The sequence below is a fragment of the Volvox carteri genome (assembly GCF_000143455.1).
Source record: "Volvox carteri f. nagariensis unplaced genomic scaffold VOLCAscaffold_1, whole genome shotgun sequence".
NCBI classification, from domain to species: Eukaryota; Viridiplantae; Chlorophyta; class Chlorophyceae; order Chlamydomonadales; family Volvocaceae; genus Volvox; species Volvox carteri.
The window spans coordinates 1,659,210-1,685,762 of record NW_003307545.1 but is presented as its reverse complement, the minus strand read 5'-3'; the positions used below and the strand labels follow the sequence as shown (position 1 = coordinate 1,685,762).

The following is a 26,553-nucleotide window of genomic DNA, read 5'->3' as shown; positions in this document are numbered from 1 at the left end:
CCCGCGAGCGTCCACGGCGCCGTGCCTCCATTGCCCATTGGGCGAGCAGGTCAAGCGGAGGCAGCAGTAAGACTACCTGCTGCGGCTGCAGTTGCAAGGGCAACGACCGCACATCCGCCGCAACCTTTGCCTTTACATGGAGCCGCTAATATTATCTGCAGTACCGGCAACGGTGCTGAAGCCCGAGGCCAGGCTGGCTCAAGCTCACAGCTTCTGCCACCGAGCATGCAGGTGCCAGCGGCGGATTATATCGATGCTGATGACGACTATTGGCTACGTGATTGACCATGAGATCCTCCACGTGTCAATGCGCAAAGCGACGTGTGATGGTCAGAATCTATGTGGTCACTTAGATCAAGGCTCCCGGTGTGTCTGCAGACATTGACAAGGCGGTCGTGGAAGGCCTTTCTCTGTATGTCTGTACGTCCGTCTGTTTGGGATGCGCAATTAGCTTCAGCATCAGCGGCACCGGCACCGCGTGAAAGCACTACTGCAAACCAATTAAGGTGCCGGAACCACAGTACGCAAAAAAGGTGCACGGGAGGCGTGTTTGCAATCCCCTCCAGGAGGCCCATTTCTCTCTGCCTCTTTTGCGATTCTGCCTACTCTATACGCTCAACCTCTCCACTCCGTTCGCTCCCATCACACCGCCCACCGCCTGGTGAGGCCTTCCAGCTCACGAGCTTGGGGGCTCGCGCGGTACTCGCCAGGCCCTGCAAAGTGAACCCCCCAAGTGCTGTGGCCGCATACATCTTCTGACGAATCGAATTTTGTCGAGTCCGTGACGCCACATGGGCAATATGTGCGGGGGCTCCGCTAGCCACGTGTGAAAATTATGCGGGGGCGCAGGCACGGGTGCAAGCGGACTTTGGCGGCCCAAAGCCGCCCGAGGGAACTGTGCAGAGGTAGCTCCCCTGGTGTGCACGGGTGGCCACTCCACCCAACAGCAGATGTACATCTGAACAGAACGCACGGGTTCGTTACAGCAGACCTCAACCTCGCTCAGTGTTTGAGAGCGGGGTTTGCAGCGGCTATATAACGCGCACACATAGAAGCAAGCGCGCTTAAAAAAGACAGCCAGTCCCACGTCCCGAAATGAGGTAAGGCACGCCTGAAAACCTAGGCCCTCCTATGGTTGCTCAGCCTGCCAGCCAGCTTTTGGGTCCAGTGGACTCCGTTGTGTGTGTGTGTGTGTGTCTCACATGGTTGGGGGGTGCGTGACCCCATACCTGTAAAACTACCCATACGAGCCGAAGGCCCAAGGGCAATACTTCAACGCCTAAAAGCCACGGAGAAAAGGAAACACCGCATTATCAGCCCAGACTTGCGCCGTTGTGACCCGTTGAGACTCCGTTGTGACTCGTGCTGTGCCGCATTGTTCCCAGATAGTCGAGACCGGGTAAAACCCTAAGCCCCTTAGGAGTTATACAACTCCTTCCTGGCATCTGGCATGCCAGACAGGATGTGCCACATATAGCACACCAGCTCAGGCCAAACTGGTTCACCACATCAAACTTGCTCAAGCCAGGCCAAGCCAGCTTATGGCAGAATAGACGACTCGAGGGCTAGACCCTAAGCATCAGTCTCGTTCAGCTCTCTGGAGGCGGCCCTTGGGAGTCCTCCGGCCGTGCCACTACCCGCACGCCCATGCTTCGACAGGTGTGCATCAGCGAGGTGATGATTGACTGCAGTGGTACGTTGGGCATGTCGCGCTGCTTCACACGGCCAATCTCGTACAGGTGCTTCAGCGAGATGATGCCCACCACCTCGTGACCCGGGGTGCCTGAGGCGCGTGCCAGGCCTAGCGGGAGGTAGGGAAGCGGCGAGAGGAAGGGGTTGAGGAAGGCGCGAACGGGGAGAGCGTGACAGGTATCTCATAAGACGGTACGATTCTAGATGGTGAAACACCTATACGCATGCCAGTCAGCACCATCTGTATATGGGGTCTGTGATGCGCTCCCAGCTCTCTTTACACGGAACCCGTACCCACCCAGCTAGCCATCGCCTTTCCGCTGACACCCACCCGCTGCCTTCTTGATGAGCCAGGTGCTGGGGGGCATCCTGAGATCCCACTCGTACGTCTTGTCCGAGTACACTCGCATCTTTACACGGAGCAACGTGCCGTCCTTGAAGCCCGCCGTCTTGGCGTTGAACTCCTGTCGGGCCGTGGAAGCCGTGCGCGTGGTGCGTGCACGTGTGTGTGTGTGTGTGTGTACGTACACGGATTGCGTGAATACGTGTGAGAGATATGTGTACGGATTCTGTAAGAATTGCGTGCGCCATTGCATGCATATGTGCGTGCATGAAACGTCATGCATGGCAAGAGCCTCGTTGCGACAAGGGCCATGGAGGCCGCGCGCTGGTGGCTCTACCAAGGGTGTGAGTCGTGCCATATGCTGTCGTGTGCTTTGGACAGGAACGTCGGCGTTGTTCCCGAACGGGAGTAAGGTAAACCAAAATTAGGGAATCACCGACTCGAAGGGAATGGGCGGTCCGAACCCAAGGAAGGGGGAATGCGCGTGGCCAGCACGGCAGCCAAAGCCGTGGCTGTGCCTGACATGATGCTGCACAATCCCAGTTGTGCCAAGGAGCCTCATTGGCCTTCCGGCAGACGAGATGCTGCTGCCAGGACCGGTTTGCCCAATAACCTCCTGTGATAGGGGCGAATTCGGCTCACATCATCGCATGACATGTGCTGCTTGCAGTATGGATACACGCATGGCCGTGGCACTCCGGGAAGGGCACGCAGGCGCGGGGCTCCATGCACAGCAGTGCCGTTAGTGGGCATAAATGGCCATGTGGTGCATGGGTTTGGGTCCAGGAAAACACGAATACAAGCAAAGCCCGCGCTCACCTTGCAGAACGCCATAATGTTAAGGCCAGCCTGGCCCAGGGCGGGACCCACGGGTGGTGCCGGTTTAGCTGCCCCCGCGTTAATGAGGAGCTTAATAGTGTTTGTAAGGGTCCGAGGTCCTCCAGACTTAGCTGCCATGTGTTGCTTTCGGTATTTGCAATGGCAAACAGAGGTATCGTAGTACGCGAGGCTATGCTTAGTGATAAAAAATGATCACATACATATCAAGCGAGATTGTTTGAGCATTCGTTTGAGGATTGGAGGGATAGGACCAAACGTATTACTTGGAGTTTTCAGCACGTTGGGTTGCCAGGATTGCCAGGATTGCCAGGATACCTTGGAGACTCCGGAACGATTATATATAAGTCCCAGAGACAGCACCGTTTGGAGGACAGTGTATCAATCATCATCGTGAGAGCTCTGTCAACCATCGGCGACCGTACTTCAGTGGTTTCGGCGCCACTACGACAAAGCTTCACCTTTTCCTTACACAAGGAATAACGCAGACAGTTAATCAGCGCGCCTGATGATTATCACTTGGCGATCCGTCGGAAGCAACCTATTGAATTAACTATAAAGCTTGGTTACCAGGGATCACCTCCGCGGCTTGCTGCAAAATGAGCAGCGTCGCTGTAAATGCAAATGGCACGGCCAAAAAAGCTCTGGAATTTCCAGGTGCGCAGGAAGAAAATGTTAACCAAATTTGGATAGCAGCTTAAACACTTGAATTTTGTTCGCGCGCAGACTACCGTCGGAGCGTCGCGCTGAAGTACGTTAAGCGCGGCTACACGTTTCTCATGTCCTACCTCTTAACAATAGCGCTGGTCCCGCTTGGGGGAATGCTGTTGGTGAGCATGACAGTTTCATCATCCCCTTGGACCGCCAACCCAGACACGCCCCAAACCCAGATTGGTTTTTATGCAGCTGGAGCTCTTAAATATGCATCGCAACGGTGAACTTTCGCGGCTTATGAGCGTCGCCAAGCAGACGGACCTCACGTTCAACCTGGTATGTATGCGTTGGCGCAACTTCAACCACCTGCCAACTGTGTCACAAGAGCTGTGTGCCTCTTTGCCACTGCAGATTACTGTTGTAGCAACTATCTCTGCGCTTGTGGCAGTAACTGTGAGCTATTATGTTCTGCGTACGAGACCTGTGTACTTGGTCGACTTCCAGGTGTATCGCGCGCCGGACAGGTATGGAAAGACGCTGTACACGGCCCCTACCAAACAATCCATGTCATGCATTGGCACAGTAACGTTAGACATCGTGTAATCCTTACTACAAACGTTTTTAGTACGGCTGTCCAACGTTGACCATGGTGGTGTTGACCCGCAGTTGGATGGCAACTTATGCTCGCTTCATGGCTGGCTCCCGTGGTTGTCAGGTGCGTCAGTGTTTTGTTCCTTTTTGCACTGGGGCCACGGTGGGTTTGCACATGAAGGCTTAACTCCTACACGTACCGGGCTTGGATGTGTGTCATGCTCACGCATGCACCCGGCAATTTGGCCGTCTTCCTGTACACGGAGGGTCACCTTTCAAGGCTAAAGTTTTTTGTTCTTACTACGGCCCAGCCGGCCTAGTCCTGTGTTGGGTGGGGAGGCTGAGACAAACGGACCGTCTCGCCACCATATCCCAGATTGTCTAGCACAACAGGGCCGCCAAGGGATTACTATTCCAGCGTTGCGCGATGATGACCTGGAAAAGCATTGCTTCGGCGGCTCATCTGAATGCCACTGTGTCCATGGGCACCTGAAAATGCCGCCGTCGCTCGCAGCGCTTCACGGACGAAGCTCTGGAGTTCCAGGAAAAAATCCTCCAGCGGTCGGGGCTGGGCCAGGAGACGTATTTACCGCCGGGTGAGTTCTCCTGACCTCCTGGGTTTGGACATATCACCATTTGTATGTAGAGATAATTCCGGCTCCAATGTTGGTGGGCCGGGGAGAGGGCTGCGGCACAGCACAGGCAGGAGCGCACATATATGCGAGTTTTCGCGCTGCTGCCGTTTCAGCCCAGGCATGACATGTCTAAAATCCGTTGTTTCCGGTTGAAACTAAAAAGCCCCACGTGTTCGGATGTGGGTTGCGCTGACCCGTCTGTTCTTCGTGTGCTGTGTGAGTTCAGTAAGGCAATCGTGAGGCGTGGGAAAAATGATGTATGCATGCAAAGCGGTAGTAATTGAGACCATTTAACATGGTTAAGTGATCAGATGTGTTGACTCAGCCAAAATGCTGGCATGGCACATCTACATGGATCCCAGCCTCTCCCTTCCGGTATTCCTTACGACACGACTGTGCGGCCTATCGCTCCGGTGTGAACACCTGTCGCCTGACTGGCTGACTGTGTGGATGTGCTGAGCTGGGCGCCTACATGGTCTTGGTGCAGCTGGTCGTGCTTAGGCCTCTAAACTGGGAGGCAGCTGGAAGCATGTTGCATCCCTTCGCAGTCCTAGGAAAGGGAATGTTTGGATGCACTGCACAACGCCCGGTTCGTCTGGGTGGATGCATCTGGGTTAGCGCTGTCCGCAATCGTCGGAATTGCATGCCATTCCTGAGGGGTATCCTGTTAGGTTTTGGATCATGAACTGTGTTTATGGAATGGCATGTAACCCAGCAGTGCTGCCGCAAAGCTGCAGTGCTTGTTCCGCCCTCGGGCCTGCGTTCTAATCACCTGGGAGCTACCTATGCTGCTGTTCTTGCTTAGCGTGTTTCCCTCGGTACCTGAAGAGCTCGTGGGTCCATACTTATTGCAACCTGCAGCCGTCCAAGTTATGCCTCCGGATTGCTCCATGGCCAATGCGCGCAAGGAGTTTGAGATGGTTGTGTTTCCGATTGTTGAGGAGCTGCTTCAACGCACCGGTGTACATCCCAAGCAGGTGCGAAACGAGGGGGAAGGCGGGTCAAAGGCGCGAAACAGTGCCAGAGGGGCCTTACCTGGCAACATTATGCGTCGCCTTAAGTTATATACATATTGCTGAGAGAGGTTGACTGTCCATGGTACTTGGCTAGACGTTGGATGCTGCAGCTTCGCCGGTGTTAGCTAGCACCCGAGTGGCTGGACCGTTGTACTGCTTGGAACATTAGATGGCCTTTTCCCCATCCATGTGCCGCTGGGAGCGTTGCTTTGCAATCCTGGAATGGAATCCTCGTCCCGTTGTCCCCCCTGGTTCGCAGATTGCTATCCTCGTCGTGAACTGCTCTCTGTTTAACCCGACGCCGTCGCTGGCCGCCATGATTATTAACAAGTACAAGATGCGCTCGAACATTTTGTCGTACAACCTGGCCGGGATGGGCTGCTCTGCATCTCCGATTTCTATCGACCTTGCAAAACAACTGCTGCAGTTGCATCCCTCCTCGTATGCTTTGGTAGTCAGTACGGAGAACATTACTCAGGTGCGCGCGCTAATGTGCGTTTAGCTGCGTCCCTTTATTAGGCTCTCCCCTGATCTTGAAGCTCAGCTAAAGCAGTCTAATTAACGTAGAATACCTGAAGGCGTGGTCATTCAGTAAGGAATTGCCCAGGCTTGGTGGCAGGCTCTTCAACAGCAGACAGAAGGCTCTGGAGGCGCAAGCGGGGGCGATGCAGCGCAGGCTGTATACGACGGAAGCTTTCTGTTTTCGCTTGCTAATGAAGCTGCTACCTCGGATTTCCCTGGTTTGGGGATCCTAAAATGTTACTACTATGAAAACGTTGCTGCCCACAATGCCTCGATACAGAACTGGTACTTTGGCAACGACCGTGACAAGCTGCTGCCCAACTGCCTCTTCCGCGTGGGTGGCGGTGCCATTCTGCTGTCCAACCGCCGCCGTGATGCCTGGTGGGTCCTTAGGGGGCCTCGTTAGCCGCCCTCGGCCTTTTGTGGCGATTACGCTGCCCCCTCGCTCTGATGCCGGGTAGCAAACAACCCACCGCGTACACTGCTCTAATAGTGCAGCACCATTCAGATACCTGATACCCAGGCCCTCGCTGGGCCTGCTAATATAGGCAAAGAGTATAGGCAAAGAATCTGCAGGGGCATGCTGCGCAGGTCACGTGCACGCTCTGCCTGACTTCCTCCTGTGTAATTTATCACCCAGGCGCGCCAAGTACGAGTTGATGCACACTGTCCGCACCCACCTGGGCGCCAAGGATGCGGCCTACAGCTGCATCTTCCAGATGGAGGACGAGGAGCGCAATATTGGTGTCCGACTCACAAAGGTATGAGGGTGCCATCGCTGCATGTCGTCGTGCGCTCTCGCCTGTGGGGATTTGCGTAGTGCCGTCATTGTGATGTTTCTGTTCCCATGCGCTTGATGTGATGGGGATTAGGTTTATTATCTCAATTACAGCAGTTAAAAGGGTCGTTTGGCCTACCTTTGTGCCCTCATGTGGCGAGTAGGAGCTGTTCGCGGTGGCGGGTGAGGCGCTCAAGATCAACGTGACCACGTTGGGCCCGTTGGTGCTGCCGCTGTCGGAGCAGCTGCTCTTCTTCTTCAACCTCGTGGCGCGCAAGGTGTTTGGTTACAGGGGCAAGCCGTACATTCCGGACTTCAAGCTGGCCTTCGATAAGGTCTGCATTCACACCGGTAAGCCGCCTTCGATTTTTCTCATACCGAAGCTCATACCGAAGTTTCTAGCAGGTTACGGCGCATCAGTGGATGCTTCTTGGATGGAGCGGGCACACTGCGCGAACTGTACACTTGGCGACCTTTGATCAGCGCAGGAATGCATGTTCATCCGCTGTTGAATTCTGTTTTCGTTTCTCTTCGCTGTCACAACGTGCAGGCGGTCGTGCGGTAATTGACGAAATCGAGAAGCAGCTCCAGCTCAGCAACGAAATGGTGGAGCCCTCGCGCGCGGCGCTGTACCGGTACGGCAACGTGTCCTCGTCGTCCATCTGGTACGTGCTGGCTTACCTGGAGAGCTTCCAGGGGATGCGCCGCGGCGACCGCATCTGGCAGATGGGCTTCGGCAGCGGCTTCAAGTGCAACAGCGCCGTGTGGCGCGCGAATCGCACCTTTAAGGTAGGCCATTGCATTGATTTCTGTTTGCCCTTGCAGCACTCCTCCTCGTGATTAACAGTGGCCTTCACTGCTCAGCATGGATTGTTGTTTCACAATAGGCGCCAGAGGGTGGGTAATGGATTGTTCTTGGCATGATTTACAGAACAAGTGCTTTACAGGCTGGCGGTTTGAGATGCAGCGAAGCCGGTCCTAACGCTGATTGTGACCATGCATTACATCAATTTTATGCCTTTCTTGGAATTTTGAATGCTTCGCAGCATTGCCACCAAGCCTGGGAGGGCTTCGATCTCCAAGAGATGCGGCAGCACCTGCAGATGCTCAAGGACTTGAGCAGGCAGGCCAAGAAGGCATAAGCACCGCATGTGGCCGTCTTAACGCAGACGCTAGGGCCGATGGAAGACTAAATTCAGCGGAACAGCCGACGTGAGACGCGGTGTGTTAGGGACTAACAGTTGCTCTGCGTGTTTATGGACTGCATGTGTCTCCCGCTTGAAGCCTTGGTCGGTCGCTAAGGACTGTAACCTCGAGGCCTTGCTACTGGAGCACGAGGCGAAGGGGCAAGGTTGTCTTGCCTAGCTGATATCCGCTGCGGCGGCGCTGCCGTAAGCTGCATAGTTAAATACAGGTCTTAACATTATTATATTAAGGCTTGCAGTCATCCGGGGCGAGGGGAAGTCCCCCTGACACTCATGGTGCGACACTCGGGGGACCTGAGCACCAAGCACAGATGAATGGCTACTGTACAGATCTCTTTTCGCTTGTTGTGCATGAACCGGTTTTGATAGCTTAGTTTACCATTCTGCCTTGTGTGCATCTTGTTTTCATTTGTCTATTGAAGTAAATGCCATCCATCTGTGGGGTTAATGTAAGGCTAGTGTTCACTGCATCGATGTTCCTTGGTGTGGGGGCGGCAGGGCGGCCATGTCAGCGGCCCCATTTCTTGTGACGCATGGCTGGACTTGCGGTCTGTCGTTAGATTGGAGCCCTGAGCTCTTCGCCCAGCTCATCGTGCTCCCGGATAACTGTGTTCGGGGAGGACAGTGTAGCTTGGTGAGATATACGGACTGGCGACGATTTGGGCCTCTGACCAGGTAACCAGCAGCATATGCCTTGTCCGGTGTCAGGCATGGGTGGGCATGAAGCAGCAGGGCTTCCTTAGGCCTGGTTTGATTCAAAGCAATACAAGCTTGGTTGTCATGCAGGCTTGGCGAGTCGTTGTCGGGCATGCCTAGGTTGTTTCCCGATTCGGTTTGTGTAGGAAGCCGTGGATTGAGCTGGGGATAGTGACAAGGTGGCCGTGACCCAGACATTGAGCTTGGACACTGCTTGATCGGCTGCACCGTGAGCCAACCTTCTGTGCGGGGATAATGCCTTGGATCCTTAGATCCAGTTCCTCGGCTCACGAGAGTAATATTTCGGTCTGTCTGCCATTGACGCTGTGTCGCATATGAGGGTCCATTTTGTGGTCGGGCGCGTTTCTTTGTGGTTCTACTGACTGTGCCAGTGGTTAACGAGCAACTTTCAGCTGCGGTAACTGGTGCGGCGTGCACAGCGTGCGTATGTAATCAAATGGTGCCGGCAACCTGATATTATTTCACGGTAGATGTTGAAAATGGCACCAAACAGCTCCTGGGCTAGTTCAAGGCAATGGCAGGTTTTTCGAGGATTACGGGCGCTGTGCTGATTTCATGCGTTACTTCCAACAATCGTTGCATGGGATTATCTGGCAAGCTGGGAACGATGGGACCGCCGCCTGAATACGGCCGCCTACGCGTGCTTTAATTTGCATGTCCGAAGGGTCTTCGGATCGATGGCCTTCAGAACAACGGCAGCATAACATGTTGTGGAACCATAACTGTGGAAGCCGCGTGCAGCTACCTATGATGTTACAGGGTTGTATAGCTTCACCAGCGGCCCCCTTTCCCGAGGCAGTTCCCTGCTCTCCCCTGCGAGAGGAGCACCCTAATCCATTCACCCCATCCGACTTCAGAATGGATTCGTTGGTTTCAGCAACTCACCACCAGCATCCACCCAAATCTAACGGATCAACGGCGCCTCAACTTAGTTCCTGGTCAGCTCGCAAATTGATATTATCACGTCCTACACCGTCATGAGATGGGGGGGCCACCTCCCATTTCATCACCTCTCAGACACCCGAGAGGTCGGCAGGCGGGTTTGAACTCGGACACTCCGGGAGCAGAAGTCAGACCGCAGCACAATTTACATCGGCGTTCAACCCACAAACGGGCCCACCTATGAAGAATTACTGCCCATTAGTAGCGCTTGCACTTTCCGTACTGGCCCCCCAAGATCGAACGCCCCCTTGAGGCAAGCAATACGAATGGCACACTGTACGAACGGGAGTCGTCATTCGACGGACAAACCGGAGGCAGAGGGCCTGGATACGGTTGTTCCGAAACATTTGCAATGATTAAAGCTCGAGTTATGATGAATGGGGATTATGTAGCGTCAGATAGTGCTCGCACATTACATGACCAAGTCCGGACCCTTCGCCCGTAAGTAGTTATTAAGTTATCGCTAGGTATACTCTTTCCAAAACACCGTGCATACCGCTCGCGTGTCCCTAACGCGTTCGTATGTTAATTAGTGAGTGCTGGGTTAGTAGAGGGAGGCTCCAGGCAGTCACATATACGAGATCGATTTGCGGCGGAGTTTAGGGGTTAAGCCTAGGGTTTAGCTTGACATCATGTTTTAAGACAGGGCGGGATGGGGAACTGAGGAGCCATTGGTCCCTGTGCGGCCGCACAACCATCACATAAAAAGTGCAAGCCAACAGAGTCTTTTTTCCGGTCCAAATTAAGATTCTTAAGCTAAAATATGGCACGTAGCTAGGCAACGCTTTAACTCGGCTATGTTGCTTGCGGTAGGTGTGTCTCACTGTACGACAGCGACTGCTACCGACCATGGTGCGCCAAGGCCATCCATTCACACTGCAAATTCTCCAGACTGTCACCGAACGCTTGTACGATATAGCGCGTGTCCAGGTAAGACCAGGGTACGGCATGCTGTCCGGTCCCTTGCCGTCCTTGCTGTCGCGCCTCCTCTTTATTAAGCACCTGTACAGACAAGCAAAGGGGCGCAGTGCGGGGTTAGGGTTAGGGTTAGGGTTTCGTGGGGGTGTCGCCGGGGGTAGGTTTGGGATACAGACAGTAGAATGTTCGGAAGGAGCAGGACGGCGGATGACAGCGAGCCTTACTTCTTGTCTTGACAGCCTAGCAGAAGCAAGTGCACGTACATGAAGGCGGGCAGCAGCAGCAGCAGCAGGAGCAGGTAACCACGACCTGAAAAATGACCAGATGACACGTCCAAGTTTCACGAGTGTGTGGCCAGCCGTAGTAGCGTGTTGGACTTGATTCATCATGGGCGTCTACGTACATTCATGGCTGGTCCCTAGGGCAGCCAAGCCAATGGATGGTGTACGTCGTGCCCTCTGGCGCCCTTACCTGTCCTGGAGCACCACTCTGCAGGAATGGTTGGCATCTACAGGCGAACAGTGTTTCTACCTATAATATCAGGTTTTCCCGTTGTAATGACATGTTGACAGTCACCTTGTATGATGTTGTCACTCGTCATCTAGGAGGCACAGAGCGGATCTCACTGCTGGCTCTCGGCCCCCAAGTTCGGACCCGAGACCCACATGCTTATTAGAACTTTGATTATTGTATTCACCAAAATTCAAAATTCAAAGCTTTTTGACTGACGAACTAGAGCATCAGCCAGCCATTTTTGGGGCCAATTTAAGTAGGGGGAAGTAGCAGGGCTGGGCGCCATTTCCCCACCACGGAAGGTATATAGGCACACTGCTCGCGAGTCGCGTACTGGGTAGGAGATAAGTAAGCCAGGATAGTGCACCGCACCATTTCAAAGCAGATTTTCGCTCATGCTCACCCACTCGCTATCGCAGGACGCAGCGGGCCACGCCGCAATGGCCCCCAACGCCACCGCCACCTGCGCCAGCCCCCGTACAGCCGCCACGTACTGCTCCTTGCCTGACAACGAGTAACGACAGGTGGGTGGATGCGTGGGGATGGAGGGAGGGAAGGAAGGAGGGAGAGTAATCCAAACGAGCGCCGGCACACAGCCACGGTAACAATAATGTACCGATGTTACAAAACGCCATCCCGTAGGAATGAGGCCGTGCACTTACATTTACGGTATGAAATCTTGATTCAGAGCAGCTAAAAGGCCTTTCCGATCACCGCTATTACAAACAGGCTGGGCGATTTACGGGTTGCTTGCATGCCAGCCGGCGGAATGCGGGTAGGGTTGTGGCTTTGGTGTCAAGGCGGAAAACAGCTGCGTGGATGGGACAAGTTTATCACCATACATGTCATCACATAAATGTTTGTAACATTCACAGCACTGATGCACAGCACAACTCCCAACACTTTCATCGCTGGTCCCGTTATGCACGCCCGGAGCTAAATTGTCCTGCAGTAGATTTGACTTCACTTTCACGTTCACATTCATAACACGCCAGGAAGCACAGCACGGCACACCGCAGCGTGGCACATATAGACAGCTAGCTAGCAATTATGCGCTAGCTGCTACTGTCTTTGTTTACGGCTTACTAAGTCCTCCATGTACGACGCCTGGCTGGTAGGCGACCACAGTGCGGACCTCCGGCACGGGATGCGATTCCTCAAAGCAGTTCTGGTTTGCGAAGTACGTCCGTGGCCTGCTCTTGGCCAACCTGCAGCAGTAGTTTGAAGCACGGGGCTTGGCGTCCAGATATGGTTTACCGAGCGGGGCGCGCAGCCGTGATGAGAAAGCTGACGCCTGGCTACTGGTGATGATGATCTGTCCGTGCGGCTGCTGGTGATGAGGAGTCATCAGCAACCTATAGCGCACCCAACTGAAATGAACTTTTTTGGGCATGCGACCCATAACACGACCCAACAAACAGCATTGTGAGCTGGTAGGGGCAGCAGGGACCACGTGAATGCCATTCACTGAAGGTAGGTTGAAGGTAGGGTGGAAAAAACAGCTGGAAGGCGCGTACGAGTGAACTCGAGGACTGTTTATTTAATGGACATAATTAATGCATAATGAACCGCGTGTAAGCAAAAAAGGTTGGTGGTTTCCTGCAAGAGGCCTCGGCTTGCTCCCAAGTCCCATCCCCAACTATCATCCCTCAACCAATCATCACGCACGAGCAAACGGCGCACACCACACCGGAAGACCCGCGAGGTCGCCCACCTGGCCGCTATCCGCCAGTTGTACCAGCCAGTATGCATGAGGATGATCTCCTTGGCAAACTTGCTGTCAAACAGGTTAGCCCAGATGTGGCCGATGGCCACCTGTCGTACGAATGTGAGAGGATGAATGGGCAACAGTTTTTTTGGTAATATATTACTTTTTGGGGGAATAAATGGGGGTCTGAGCCTGGAAGAAATGGAATCGTTGGTCAGTTGGCCGTACTGGTTCGTTACTTCGGCCATAAGTCGCCCCAAATGCCTTCTGCACATATAAAGCTGAACATTTGGAGCTTATACACTATTTATATATAAATATTTGATGATATCACCATGAGACGGCCCGCTGTTGCATTCAACTTAGGTCAACGGGGCATTCGTTCATTCTTGACCAAAGCAAACGGCTCAGAAACTCCGCAGACGCAATGCCCCAAGGCTTGGGGCCCAAGCACTTAGAAGAAGAATTAGATAATACAGAGGACAAGGATAGGTGCACAGAACGATGGTGGTACGGCATGTGTGTTTCCAGACGTCAGGTGTTGTTTGCAGCACACCGTACGGCCTTTGAGGGCGGGGTCTGGGGGGGGCTGCGCCCCCTTCAGCGACTATACAAATAGGAATTGTAACTGCAAGAAACACCCAGTTTATTACTCTAGGGTACTAGGCCCCAAACGAAAAAAAAACACTGATGGGCAAGGTTTAGCTGGGTGGCATACATACATGCAGGCAGGCGGCTGGCGGTACATACATACATACAGGCAAGCGGCTGGCAGAGGTTAAGGCCTGACTTCTGCTCCCGGCCGACCCGGGCTCAAATTCGCCTGCCGGCTCCTCGGGTGTTTGAGGAGTGTTGAAATGGAAGGTGGCCCCCCCAATATATGGACTATGTAGGACGTGATAATATTAACTTGCGAGCTAACCAGGAACTAAGTTGATGCGCCGTTGATCCGCTAGATTTGGTTGGATGCTGGTGGTGAGTTGCCGAACCCAACGAATATATTCTGAAGTCGGATGGGGTGACGGATTAGGGTGCCCCTCTAGCAGGGGAGAGCAGGGACTGCCCCGGGAAAGGGGGCCGCTGGCGAAGTTAACCACCCTGTAACAACATACATACATGCATACATGCATACATCGCCATCTATGCGAAGGGCACCCATAGGAAAAGCGGATGAGAAGAGAGACTGGGTGCAGAATGAACGTTGGGAGTTGAGGCGCGCCACTTGCTGATGCTCTATGTGGTGTAAGGTAGTTAACAAGTTAGGCTGTAATAATCTGTTTTCACACCGGCAGAGGCGCGAGGAGGGGACAATAGCAATGCGATGGCGACGGCTCTACGTTGGCGTGTAGGTGGTTGAGTTATTTGTTAACGTAGGTTAGAGGGGTACGAGGAGTAGACGGTTATACGTTGCCCCAATCAGCGCCAATACGCTTAGCTACATAGAAGTAAGAAATAAGAGGTTCACCTTAGGGCTATTTGACAGTTGTCACACCTTCCCAGGCCCCTGCCCATTTGCCTTGTCTTCTATCTGCCTCTCCCTTGCTACCTTAGGTGCGCTAATTCACCCACCCCCCCCCCCGCGGCTGCCGTGTCCTCCAGTCGCCTTTAGTTCACGATTTTGCCTTCCCTTGCAGTCTTCAGGCCTGGAGAGGCCGCGTATGCGCCTTATACCTAGAAGGTTAGATTACTATTATATATTAATCTCTGTCTCAGCAGGACAGCAGGAGGCAGGAAGCAGGAGCCCAGATGACGACCTTGCAGTCGGACCCCGGCAGACAGACACCATGCATGGCCGAACCCAATCCTTAGGGAGGGCTTTCATTACCGCTTATCAAGGGATGGACGTGCGTGCCCACCTGTTGACAGAGGTAGGCGTCGCTTTTCCTTAATAGTAAAGGACCCAGCTAGGCGGCTAAGTGCCGTGCTGCCTATATACTAAGACATACATACTTTGTTGGAGTGAGACACTGAAGCGTTGCATAAGGTATACGTCCAGCCCTGCTAGCAGTGTCGCACTCCAATCAGCGCTGATGAAGCAATGGATGGCAACACTTGCAGTTTCCAGCGCCACCCTTCGTCGCTTCCCCCCCAGCACGAGACCCGGCGCTCGGCCTGCTGCCTGTGTACGTGCGTGCGTGCACGCACCTTGCGCGGCACTTGACCTTGCAGCTGGCGGTGCCACCAGCCATGGCGGCCCGTCATCCACCACGTGGATTCAGCCCAGCAGCCCCTACAGCCTTTGTCTCCGTCATCTACGTACGTACGAACGGCGGGAGGAGCATAGATCGATAGTACGTGCATGACCGACGGCTGGGGGGGGGCCCCAGGATGGATACACGACGAAAATCCATGTCTCACGTCAGAAATGCCTAGACGTGTATAATAGAATGGACGGCATCCGCACCTAACATACCAGGGCGCGATCTAAAGATGAACAGTGAATGGAAAGACTTCAGGACCTACATGCTTTCGACACGTAGCCGAATCTCTCGGGCTTGGTCGCCCTCGCCGCCGCCGCCGTGTTGGGGTCCTCGGGATCCGGCCACAGCTTCACACCTGCAAGAGGATTCAGAATAAACAGGAATCATACAAATGGGGGATGGGATTAAGGTAGTGGGACAAAGGTGCATGTAGTAGCTGATACACAGTACGGCTCTACAAATACGTGCGAAGCGCGACCACCAGCATCTCGAGAGGCCTTTTCAGCGGCCAGCTACTACAGTGCAGCACGAGTATGCGAACAAATTACGTTTGCCTGTTTGTTTGTTTGTTCGTTTGTTTGTGTGTGTGTGTGTGTGTATGCCTTGCAGTAAGAAGCCCTTCCAGAGGCCAGCTATTACAGTCGGCGGCTCGTATCGGCATGTGTGCATGTGTTCGCCGCACCCTCGACATGTCACACACACACAAAACACACACACACACACACACACAAAACACCATATACACCATACATAAGGCATCTTCGTGCACCTAGCAAGCAAGCACTGTAGCACACCGCTCCGCGCACCTAGGTCTGCGTACGCCTGCCGGTATGCGACGGTGAGAGGTCCCGGTGTCCGGTTGAAGGGATACCTGCGGTCGGGTGCAGGACATGAGGGACAGCCACCGGCGCTGTCAACGCTGCTGCTGCTGCGGCTCGAAGCAAGCGAGATCGCATGAGGGAAGTACCGTCGCAGATAGGGCGCCAAGCTCATGCGGCTTCTGCCCATCATCGTTACCATGACTCATACATAACTGGAAACAGCGTTCACGAGCTCATGGGTCGCACGAGGGACGGATCGAGAATGCGGAGGATGACTAACATAAACAAGGGCAACGGCAAGCGGCAGTACACAGAGAGATCGAGGAGGCACTGGTGGCGCTGGTTGTCATTTCGGAGCGCCCACCGCTACGTACAAATACAAATACGAGTATGATAGCATTCTCCTCCTATTTTTAAGGGAGCACGGCTGGTGTGGCTCGGTCGCACCGGGGCTGTGTTGCCTATGTAGGTCATTTCACCAGGTGCTCATGTGTTTCATTCGGATAATTAGGTTGTGCGACCTAGTAGCCGCACCAGAACGTGCCGCGCGTACGAGGTCATGAACCTCCGCCACCACGAACCCCATTATTACGAGGAACTTCAGAACCAGAGTTAAACGACCCGAAACTTGGGCAACCTAATGCAGCAGAGTCTATTCCAATAAAATTTATTTCATGGCGCCTTTTTATTCGCCCCAGTAATTTTATTTGTATACAAAAAGTATACAGGCAACAGAGCGATTGTCTCCCTTCGGGATAAGTGATATATGCTTGGACTTACCCGCCCAGTTCGCTGGGCCACTGCCCACCTGTGCAGGGGTGGAAAAGCGAGGCGCGGCAGCCAGGCACAAGAAACAGATAATCACTTTAAAGTCCTATATGCACGCACCAAAGCAATCATACACGGCAGATGGTTGGCAGAAGTTAAGGCCTGACCACTGCTCCCGGAGGTTCCGGGTTCATATCTGCCTGCCGGCCCCTCGATGTGTGGCCAGTTGCAACTTCTTCAGCAAAGCAGCAAAGCAGCGTCTACATATATATCCACCAAGTGTGTGGACACATACACCTTGCATGGAGCGCACATAACGTCCGCCACATACAACATATTTATTTTGTGGCATACTTCATTAATACCAGCAGATGGATGATGTATATGTGTGTGCCATACATACATCATCCACCTGCCGGTTAGGGGTGTGGACGCACCGCTGTGGGGCATCTTGAGCATGACGGTGGACACCTCCACGGCGTCCTTCTCATTGGTGCGACAACTCGCCTCCATGTACCGCTCGCAAACCAGCTCGCCAAGCTCAGCTGTCACAGGGTAGCTCTGCCGGTCCGCGGCGTCGTGGGGTACGGGGGCGACAATGGAGCGTTGGAGGTCCAAGGGTGGTGCATACACTTAGGGTCATTTACTGGCTGGGGACTGGTCGCCGGGGAAAGCGTGTACACCGCCAATGCCAATGCCGTACAAGGTCATGAACGTGTTCTGCCCTCATGGTTATTTACGTGTCCAACACTACTGCGAGCGGTCCGGTGTCATGCAGCTAGATAGTTAATTAGTGCTGGGCAGCTGCGCCACACATGGCTAGCAAGGTGCCTGTACATATACATTAGGCGTTCACACACACAGATATTAGGCGCACATTCACACACGCACACACGCACATTAGCCGCACACATATTATTATCGAGCGCCTTTTGCGTACCTTGGCCGAGTCTCATGCGTTGTAGACTGGGTCATGAATCGCTGAGAACATCTGCAGAAGAAAAAGCACGACGGCACGGGGACGATCCAAGCATGCGTGCAAGCTCTTGCAAAACACGGGCACGCACGGGGGAAACTGTTCGGGTACGTCCATCACAACCGGCCTGGGGGTTGGGGTGGGTGCACCACAGGCGCTATTACTATATCAGCAGGCATGTGTGTCTTTTGACAAGCGGATGAGAGCTGCTTCTGCTGCTGCTGCACCGGCAGGAAAGCGGCGAGATAGCCGCCCAATGCAGTTCAACATGAGGACGTTGCTCTATTGGGATGGTGTTATAGAAGCACATCACAGGTTGGACCGACCGACAGCTGCAGTAGTCGAGCTGTGTCATATTCTGGGCATATGCGAGAGGATCTGCATCCGCCGATCGGTACTTTTCTGAAGTCGTGATATCACAAACTGGTAGCACAGCCCGCACCAGTCATACACGTACGTCAGCACGCAAGCAGCAGCAAAAGTAGTATTTTTTAAAATGTAGTATCACCGGAAGTAAATGCCGCTGCGGCATGCACGAAAGCAATGCACTATTCGGCCCCCCATAATTTTTTTCACATCGCCACCGCAGGGGCCCACCACACCCCGCCCCAGGTTGTAGCTGGCTGGCCGCTGAAAAGGCATCTCAAGATGCTGGCACGCAGAGCAGCGCGCCTCATCGCGTATTTTTAGACGATGCGTGTGCCGTACTGTACGGCAGTTATTACGTAGAGACACTTGGTTCTGAGGGATAATGCAACTCATCAAGACACACACACATTTGGCTACACCACCAGTAGGCCATTTGACACACATACATACACACAAACACACAAACACGTACACACAAACACACAGGAACCCATACACAATCACACATATATTTACACATACATAAAGACATACGCATACCCACACACAAGCACACATACACGTACCCAAACATACCCCACACAAACACACACACCTACAGACGTGCTACTCGCACAATGCGTATTTGCAAGTATATGCATGCACGCACACGCACCCTGGACCTGTTGACGCCGATACGTCGGTAAGCATCTTCATCTTCAAGATAGAAAGACAGCACGGCGGGAAAGACCGGGCGCCCCGTCACAGCGCTAAAGACACACTCCTGCAGGAGGCCTTGGTCGTCCAGGGGCACATCCTGCTCCCCTGCAGGAGATGCGCAAAAGTAGCAGAGGATAAAAATCAATCCATGCGATGTAGTAGTTCTGCCGTAAAGGTACTACATATGTATGTACACGCATTCACAGAGTTGCTGCAGGAATGCATACGGAAAACGCCTGTGACAATGTTTTACAGTCTATATGTAAATCACTTAGATTATCCATAGGTTTGGCACTACTGATAAGGCACGGACCATTGCTCCTGACAGTCCCGGGATCGAGACCTATGTTGGAAGGTAATGTGCCCTAATAGAGTGGACATTTATGTCCTGAGAAACAGTTGATGCGCGAGCCGATCAGGAATGAAGCTGGGCCGCCGTCGATCCGGCAAATCCCGTAGCATGTTGGTGATGGGGCGGGACCGAAGTGATCCACGAGAAGGTGTCTAGGGTGACTAGGGTGAGGATGTCCCGAAGTACCGGGGAAGGCAGGGTTTCGCAGGGTAGCTGCCGCAGGGTGAAGATATGGCCCCCTGTCCCATACATCGTATAGATCGTGGCCTTGTACATTCGGTAGATACCGTTCCTATTTACGGTCTCGGGGTCTAGGGCACGGTCTATAGACAGTAATAACTTTACTTGCGAGCTAACCAGGAATGGGATTAAGTCGCTGTTGAACCGGCGGATTCCCTAGGTTGCCGGCAGTGGTGCTATTTCTGAGCAGTGTTCTTTGAACTCGGAGAGTTCGGCTAGGGTGGCTGGATAGGGGCGGCCCGAATTTCTGGGGAAGGCAGGGTCTGCCGGGTAGCGGCTATAGGTTGAACATATGAACCCCCTGCCCCATACATCACACATTCACTTGCACACAGGGAGACATACACTCTGCAGGAGTAAGCAATGTATGAGCATTAATAACGACTCTTCGGCCCTTAGTGCGTCGGTCAACTATATGTATGTGTGGCATCTTTCATCTGCTTGGGCATGGACTAAGTTGTCGACACGTATGCCAGGCGCGCATGCGGCATGCGGTCACCGTATCCATCTATTCCGAAGACTACTGCATTATCTAGCGCTGCCACGGCGATTCTACAAGGAGGAAAAATAATCCAATTTTCTCATCGTGCACTACCGATTACACAACAGTGGTTGTGTCAAGCTACGACATCTATAAGATACATCAGATTTTATGTACGGCACGCAGCGGGGTGCCTAAGATGCTTACGGTATGCTGGGGATGTCGCTTCGATGACGGAGTTGTCCTCCGCCCATCGCACTGCGCGTGGAAGTCACACAAGCAAGGAATGTTATGGCAAGGCGGCTTTATGCATACGAGAGGGGTTAGACGGGAGGGAGGCAAAAATGAATAGTTGGTACGGTTTAGTATCCCGGAGGGTACATCACGGGATCTGCATCCCCCGATCGGTACTTTTCTGAAGTCGTGATATGACATAGGGCTGGCGGCATGCATGCATGCACACTAGTAAAGACATACAGTGATATGTGAGACCATACATAATGTTTGAGGCGTGCATGTTAGGATATATATATGGACGAATGCAGCAGCAGGTTCATGCAGGTGACGATTGGGTGACGTGGGAACGAACACACCGCACGCACGGCGACTAAGGCCGGGCAAACACGCCGATGAGGAACAGTAGCTAAGCTAAGCTAAGCTAAGCTAAGCTAAGCTAAGCTAAGCTAAGCCGTGTCGTTACCGAGACGTCACATACACACGTGCAGCAGCACAAGCGGCACATAAACACATCACCTTTGTGCAACAGCTTAGCTTGAAGGCTAGGTCCCGTTTCCCGCATCGGTCGCTGTATATATACCCAGTAAGCCTTATAACCGCCATCGCCCCACGCACCCGCTCTATGCAGCGCCTCGAACAGCAGCCAGGCGATTGGCCCCGAGGAAGCTGCGTTCTGGATGTAGCTAAAGCCGCCGTTGAAGCTGATTCCCCACTCGTTCTGAGTGAGCATATTGAAGTCACTAAGTGGCGGCTGCTTCACCCGCCAGTACCTGCAAGTGATCGGCAGAGGTCGCACACACATATGTGCAGGAATTCAACGAAGTGCCATGGGCACCTCAAACAGTGTTACGCTTCATTTCATCTCCTGGCAGTATCGCCGATGGAGCGCACCCGTACCATGAAATTCTTGCTTAGTGCAGCCCTCTGCTATACCCTACCTGAGAATTGACAGCTTATTTTAAAAAGTGAATTTAATTAAAAAAACTAAAAGTAAAAGTAAATTGTGGCTTACCGTTGCACGTGTAAGCCCTCCCCCTCCCCCTCCCCCTCTTCCTCCCAACCAGCAGACCTCAGCATTCACCAACGCTACGCGAGCCGCTCTTACCAGTCATCCAGCACAAGTACATCCTGAAGGCACCGGCACCGGCACAGGCGTGATGAAGGCATTGCACGAGGGCGCTCAGGGCGGTGTGAGGGGGCCATATGTGGGATTTGGCTTATAATCCCTCCCCTCCCTTGCTTCCACCTTCTGCCCCCCCCCTTGCCATCGCTGCTGTGCGTGATTGCTTACCGTGTCCACGGCCATCACGTTATATCCCAACGCCACGGCTCGACCTGAGGAGGATAATGACACAGAGCGTCAAGGTTACATGCGTGGCTAACTTTATCAAGCAAAAGTAGAGGCAATATATGATTTTGGCAGTGTAACCTCTAGAAACCTCTTTCTGCGCCTAGGCCTTCTCTGATATCGCGCTTGCGAGGCCGTCCTCAACGCGTGTGATGTATGCGTGTATGTGAAATCGCAGCCCGACAATCTTATAGGTTGAATCTGTACAAATCTCGTTAAGGAACATGCACGTCGTACGTCCAACCTGCATGGATATACGATAATCACCCCCCAACGATTTACGATGAAGCAGGTGAAAGTAGCTAGCTGGACTCTTAACGTAACCCACGTGCATGCTGTCAAGAGTCCTTTCTTCGACAATACACAGGAGATGTTACATGCCGTACATTCCGTATTGGCCAGCAAACATGTGTTCCCCCAATAACGGATATCTATCCGGACAAGGGGCGAACATGCGACGACCAGAATTCAGGAAAGTTGAGGTCCGTTTCTACAACGAATCCCTCGCCAAAACGTTTGGCCTAGTTTCGCCTGTTGGACCGTAATGGCATTACTTCTCGCACTTCCAGAACATTAGGAAACTCCATAAACTCGGCACCCCATAAACTCGGCACACATGAAACCGACTCCATCCGACTTTTTCATTTTCACACGTACGTGGGTATGCACACACACACAGACAAACACACATGTCATGGTGAGTGCGCTTGAATGCAATGATCCCAGGCACCTGTACATAACAGCGAGGCATTATGCATGCTCTTGCATACCACTTAAGAGCATACCAAAGTGATGATGTGCTGGAATGTGGTAGACGGCTGGTCTCGCTATAGATGCTGGCGGAGCGATTTAGCACGCGTTTATCGACGATATGTGTGTCGTACAATGTACAGCTAGTACGTGAAAGGCTTAACGTAGTACTCATGTTGAGCCTTTCCCGGATGGCATTTGCCCGTTGCCACATATCTTTTTGTGCGGGCGTGGCCACGCCAACACAAGTTCATCAACAATTAGAGACACAGCTTCGGTAGCCCCCTCCCTTAGGGCTTCCATCTATCATACGACGAGTCACGTTGCGCATCAGCTACTTATCTTAATGTTGCTAATCAGCTAGAGAAGAGCTGTTGCCTAAAATTACTGCTTGATATTAACCCTGCAAGGCAGCTAACCCACCGACGGTGAACCACTTGCGCCACCAAGAAGTCATTCCAACGCCTCGGGCCAAGTACTTGAACAGCACTGGGTAACGATTGCCGCTGGTTGCAAGGATAGGACGGGCAACTGATGGGGGTCAGGGACAACGTCACGATACGTAGGTAGGTGGGTGCATCCAAGCACTGCTAGCAATGTCAGCAACGAGCTGAGCTGAGCTGATGGATGGAGAGTTAAGAGTTAAGACGCACGGGGGTGGCTGCCCATATTGCCCGTGGTGTGCGCGAGCTGGAGTTTGAGGAGCGCTGCCTCGCATGCCCCGCGTGGTGGCTACCTGGAGTCATGGGTTTCATACGTCCCACAGCTGATGGGGCCTTCCCCGGGTGGCGAAGGGTAAAAAAGTGCCTTCAGCTGGTTGCATTGCGCGGGGTTTTCCTGCAAAGCGGACGGCAACACACGAAACACACACACGGCAACCACGGTAACGACTTTCTTGTTCGGCGGGCGCAACGGGCAGTTCGTTATTTATTTGGGCGCATCTTACCATTACAGCAAGCACGTGTGTGTAGCCAGCGTCGCGAAATCGTGACAAGGTCTGGGCGGAGTCCGGCAGCCGTGTGTCGGCGAAGACTACGACCTCTTTCTTGAAGTGGGTTGCCTGCAGAGCCTCGCGAATTTGCTCAGCGGTGTCAAGAGACCCCATGTAGCCTTTGATTTTTCCATTTGAACAGAATCCACTTCGCTCGCACACCCGCCCGTAGGCCGCAGCCTCAAAAAACAGCTGCGCCACGAGTATACAAGTCCTGAGGAGCATTTTACAACGGAGATCTTAAGAGAGATGAAATATTATCATTTGTTTTTTGGGTTCGATTTGCGTCAGATTGTGAGCGTGAGATTATGGCGAGCTGCTGAGATGTGGAGTTGGGGTCACAGTTGATGGACCGAGATTCGCACGCTAGATTGGTGGCGATTGCTGAACCCTCTTTATCTGCGTATGTTCGGGCGGCTGGATGAGGAAATATCCTAGAAGGGCAGGATCATCCGCCTTGGACTTGCAGTTCGTATGGCGTAGTACAATGTAGTAATGGTGGATGGTGATGAATCGTAGAAATGGCAATGTTTTCAATTGGCCCAGAAGCCATCCAGTTTGTAACAGCATTATATTCAATTACATTGAGAGTACAATGCAACGGCCCCGGCAGCGATGCCACCAGCAGCAAACCTAACCAAACTTCATCCAACAGCTCGCAGTCAATAACGCGGTTACAGCCACTACTCACTACAGCTTTTGCTTTCCTGCACCGCCCCGCTGATCGGCTTGGTGCCCCTCCCACATGGTCTGCCCGCTGATCGGCTCAACATTTCTCTAACTCCCCTGCCCCGAAAACCCCTTATTCATATTGGACCAGTTGTAGCACGCTACATTTCCCTTAGGCAATGCCTGTACCACCTCAATTTATGGCTCGAATAAAATACGTAAACAAGGTTTACTAATCCTTTTTGGATTTGTAATACATGATTCTTTTCCTTACCACGATAGAATTTTTTATTCCATATTTCAACGATTTATTGATATAACAATAGTTGTTAACTTCGTTGATGATTCAACACAAGTTGCGGACATGTCACGTAATTGCGCGACATGTCACGAACATGGCAGATGTTCGTAGCGAACCTAACGGGCTGGGGCCCCATCGACAGTATCCTACTACTATAGCTAGGCAGGTATACCGCTACCCGGCCAGGGTGCTGTCGCCATGCACTTAAGTATTACGTCTACTTGGTGTTAGGACGTGTTCACATGTGGGCGAATCAGGGTTGATTCATGCGAATTGGACTCTGAATTGGACCTGATTGAACCCGAATCGGAATTGGGGTCCGGTCGGAATTCGGGTATGATTCGACGTGATTCACAGTTTTCTTTCTCAAAACAAAGTTGTTTAACAAACCGTTTCTCATAATTACCATTACAATACTATAGGAACATTTTCCAATTGTTAATTCACGCAAAGCGCACCGAGCATTTTTCACGAACTCCTGCAGCTATGTATGTACAAGCCTGGTAATAATTTTCGCCTAGAAACGATACTTATACTGTTCTGTTCCTAGATAATGCTGGCTTGCCTTGGGTGATGGGGCGTAGCCGCGGAGCTTCAGCTGGGCGCGGTGGCACCTCGCGCGGTGGCCGCAAATCGTATGTGAACACAATTCAGAAAGCCGCCCCGAATCGGACTCCCAATCAGACTCTCAATTGGACTACATGTGAACACACCCTTACAGACTCTGCTGCCGGCGATCCAGTTACTTCGTATCCGTCTATGTATGGTTGGACTCCTTCCCGCTTCCTCAAAACGATCGGCCCTACGCTTCTGCGAGGTCAGTCGTTTGTTCAGGTGAGCGACTGCTATATTGGTATTGAGGGTCAGGTTCGATCCTCTTTTACGGTTGATGTGCGATGGAGGAGTTCTATTTCAAAGCCGCCAGTCGAAAGCGCTTGCGTAAAGTCTTCCTTGCCTTTCAGGAGTCTTATGGTAAAAAGCGCGAAGCGCAGTCCTGTGCCGAATAGGTTCATGCACCTGTCGAGCGCGATGATAATACTTCTGGCAGTCATGGGGCATGCCCGGATTCTGCTAACGAAAATAATCGAGATCTTGTTGATCTTCCTGATGCCACTGGTGTGCAGATGGACGTTGACAATCCCACCGATAGGGGCGAGGAAGCCTCATAGCGCGTCCCGTCACCTACGGGCGGCGTATACACCGATGATTGATGGTCGTACACCCTGAAGGTCGTACGCATGTACGGGATTATGCCAGCATAAAAGATAGGATAATTATTTTATAATAGTCGAGACTGAAAAGGAGCCAGATCGCTCCTAAACAGTTAGGAAGTGTAAGCTGACTTACTTGCCGAGAAACTGGCGTACGCCAAGACAGTCGGGTTTTTCAAACCCATATTATGCTTACAATGTCATTACTTTGTTCAGCTTATATAGTCAAGCTAGCGATTATGAACTTCACACGTCTGAGTACTAGCTCCGCTAGCTCCGAAGTAACGACAAGATCGAACACAAGGCCCGAAGGTCGTCAACTAACTTTGAAACATTACATAGCCCCCTTTTTTTAACGTGCACCGTCATCGGTGCGAAGGGAACGCATTAAGCGGCGGAAGTTGTGCGCCTCGCCGACTCCCTTCTTACGAAATCGGTACCGCGCTAACGAGAGATAGGGAAAAAAGGAGCCGGAGTTAAGGCTTCCCTGCACTGCTTCCCCGCACTGGATACCGACGGCCTAAAAGTGGCGCATAAGCTCACAGAGACATAGAACATAGGATACAGGTGGCCCTCGCAAAAGGGCGACAGGGGAGAAAGGATTGAAAACAGTTACCATGATAGCCGACGCACGCCGTTAGTACGAGCGAATGGACCTTTCCGTGAGGCGGCTCTCCAACTCCAGAACCCTTTCTTAATGTACTGTTGATTCCTCGTGCGTATGTCGTAAAGCACCTTAAAGATGGCGAGCCAGGCTTTTGTGCGAAAATGTGGAGCGGTGCGTCCATTTAATCAACAAATATGCGCTCTAAAATATGCTATTACTATTGCTCCAGGTGCGGCGATCTGCACGTTGCAGTCCACAGTTACACGCCCTTGCGTCTTTCGACGACCTGATAAGCAAGTGAGCCATTGACATAACAAAACTCAACAAGCATTCTCAAGTTAAATATATTTCTTATTGAGATTTCATGGAATACATGGTTTAACCAGCCTTTTGCAGCTGCCAGTGGATGTAACCGTAGGTGAGCTGAGCTGACATCCGCAGTTACGATCCTGTACAACTAT

At 52.7% G+C, this 26,553-nt stretch overlaps 3 protein-coding genes across 3 annotated transcripts; 1 reads left to right on the top strand and 2 right to left on the bottom strand.

Annotated features, from left to right (window-relative positions):
• Positions 1–966: 966 nt before the first annotated feature.
• mrpL11 (mitochondrial ribosomal protein L11) lies at positions 967–3,229 on the bottom strand. The gene is made up of 3 exons (XM_002945661.1): positions 2,855–3,229; positions 2,024–2,156; positions 967–1,801 (listed from the first exon to the last, which is right to left on the bottom strand). The coding sequence occupies exons 1-3, from the start codon at positions 2,990–2,992 to the stop codon at positions 1,590–1,592; spliced, it is 483 nt and encodes a 160-aa protein (XP_002945707.1). The 5' UTR covers positions 2,993–3,229; the 3' UTR covers positions 967–1,589.
• A 165-nt stretch (positions 3,230–3,394) lies between these two features.
• VOLCADRAFT_109539 (uncharacterized protein) lies at positions 3,395–8,235 on the top strand. The gene is made up of 13 exons (XM_002946020.1): positions 3,395–3,529; positions 3,599–3,702; positions 3,779–3,862; positions 3,938–4,050; positions 4,193–4,241; positions 4,632–4,713; positions 5,614–5,729; positions 6,028–6,246; positions 6,571–6,671; positions 6,931–7,051; positions 7,233–7,419; positions 7,619–7,857; positions 8,115–8,235. Exons 1-13 carry the CDS (start codon positions 3,472–3,474, stop codon positions 8,208–8,210), a joined length of 1,569 nt encoding a protein of 522 aa, XP_002946066.1. The 5' UTR covers positions 3,395–3,471; the 3' UTR covers positions 8,211–8,235.
• Positions 8,236–10,772: 2,537 nt separating this feature from the next.
• Positions 10,773–25,670, bottom strand: VOLCADRAFT_85954 (uncharacterized protein; the record flags this gene model as incomplete). Its single annotated transcript, XM_002945660.1, has 19 exons — positions 10,773–10,934; positions 11,767–11,867; positions 12,450–12,571; positions 13,078–13,178; positions 15,217–15,323; positions 15,535–15,627; positions 16,079–16,143; positions 16,874–16,901; positions 17,299–17,422; positions 18,862–19,010; positions 20,186–20,236; positions 20,831–20,985; positions 21,321–21,343; positions 21,507–21,550; positions 22,737–22,819; positions 23,050–23,150; positions 23,260–23,496; positions 25,419–25,456; positions 25,622–25,670. The coding sequence occupies 19 exons, from the start codon at positions 25,668–25,670 to the stop codon at positions 10,773–10,775; spliced, it is 1,833 nt and encodes a 610-aa protein (XP_002945706.1).
• Between the last annotated feature and the right edge of the window lie 883 nt (positions 25,671–26,553).

Excerpts from the sequence above, each read along its gene's own strand:
- mrpL11 (XM_002945661.1), bottom strand. The coding sequence starts at position 2,992 with ATGGCAGCTAAGTCTGGAGGACCTCGGACCCTTACAAACACTATTAAG. Across the intron at positions 2,157-2,854 it reads ACATTATGGCGTTCTGCAAG|GAGTTCAACGCCAAGACGGC; the intron begins GTGAGCGCGGGC and ends ACGGCCCGACAG. Across the intron at positions 1,802-2,023 it reads GCTCATCAAGAAGGCAGCGG|GCCTGGCACGCGCCTCAGGC; the intron begins GTGGGTGTCAGC and ends ACCTCCCGCTAG.
- VOLCADRAFT_109539 (XM_002946020.1), top strand. The coding sequence starts at position 3,472 with ATGAGCAGCGTCGCTGTAAATGCAAATGGCACGGCCAAAAAAGCTCTG. Across the intron at positions 3,530-3,598 it reads AAAAGCTCTGGAATTTCCAG|ACTACCGTCGGAGCGTCGCG; the intron begins GTGCGCAGGAAG and ends GTTCGCGCGCAG. Across the intron at positions 6,247-6,570 it reads GTACGGAGAACATTACTCAG|AACTGGTACTTTGGCAACGA; the intron begins GTGCGCGCGCTA and ends GCCTCGATACAG.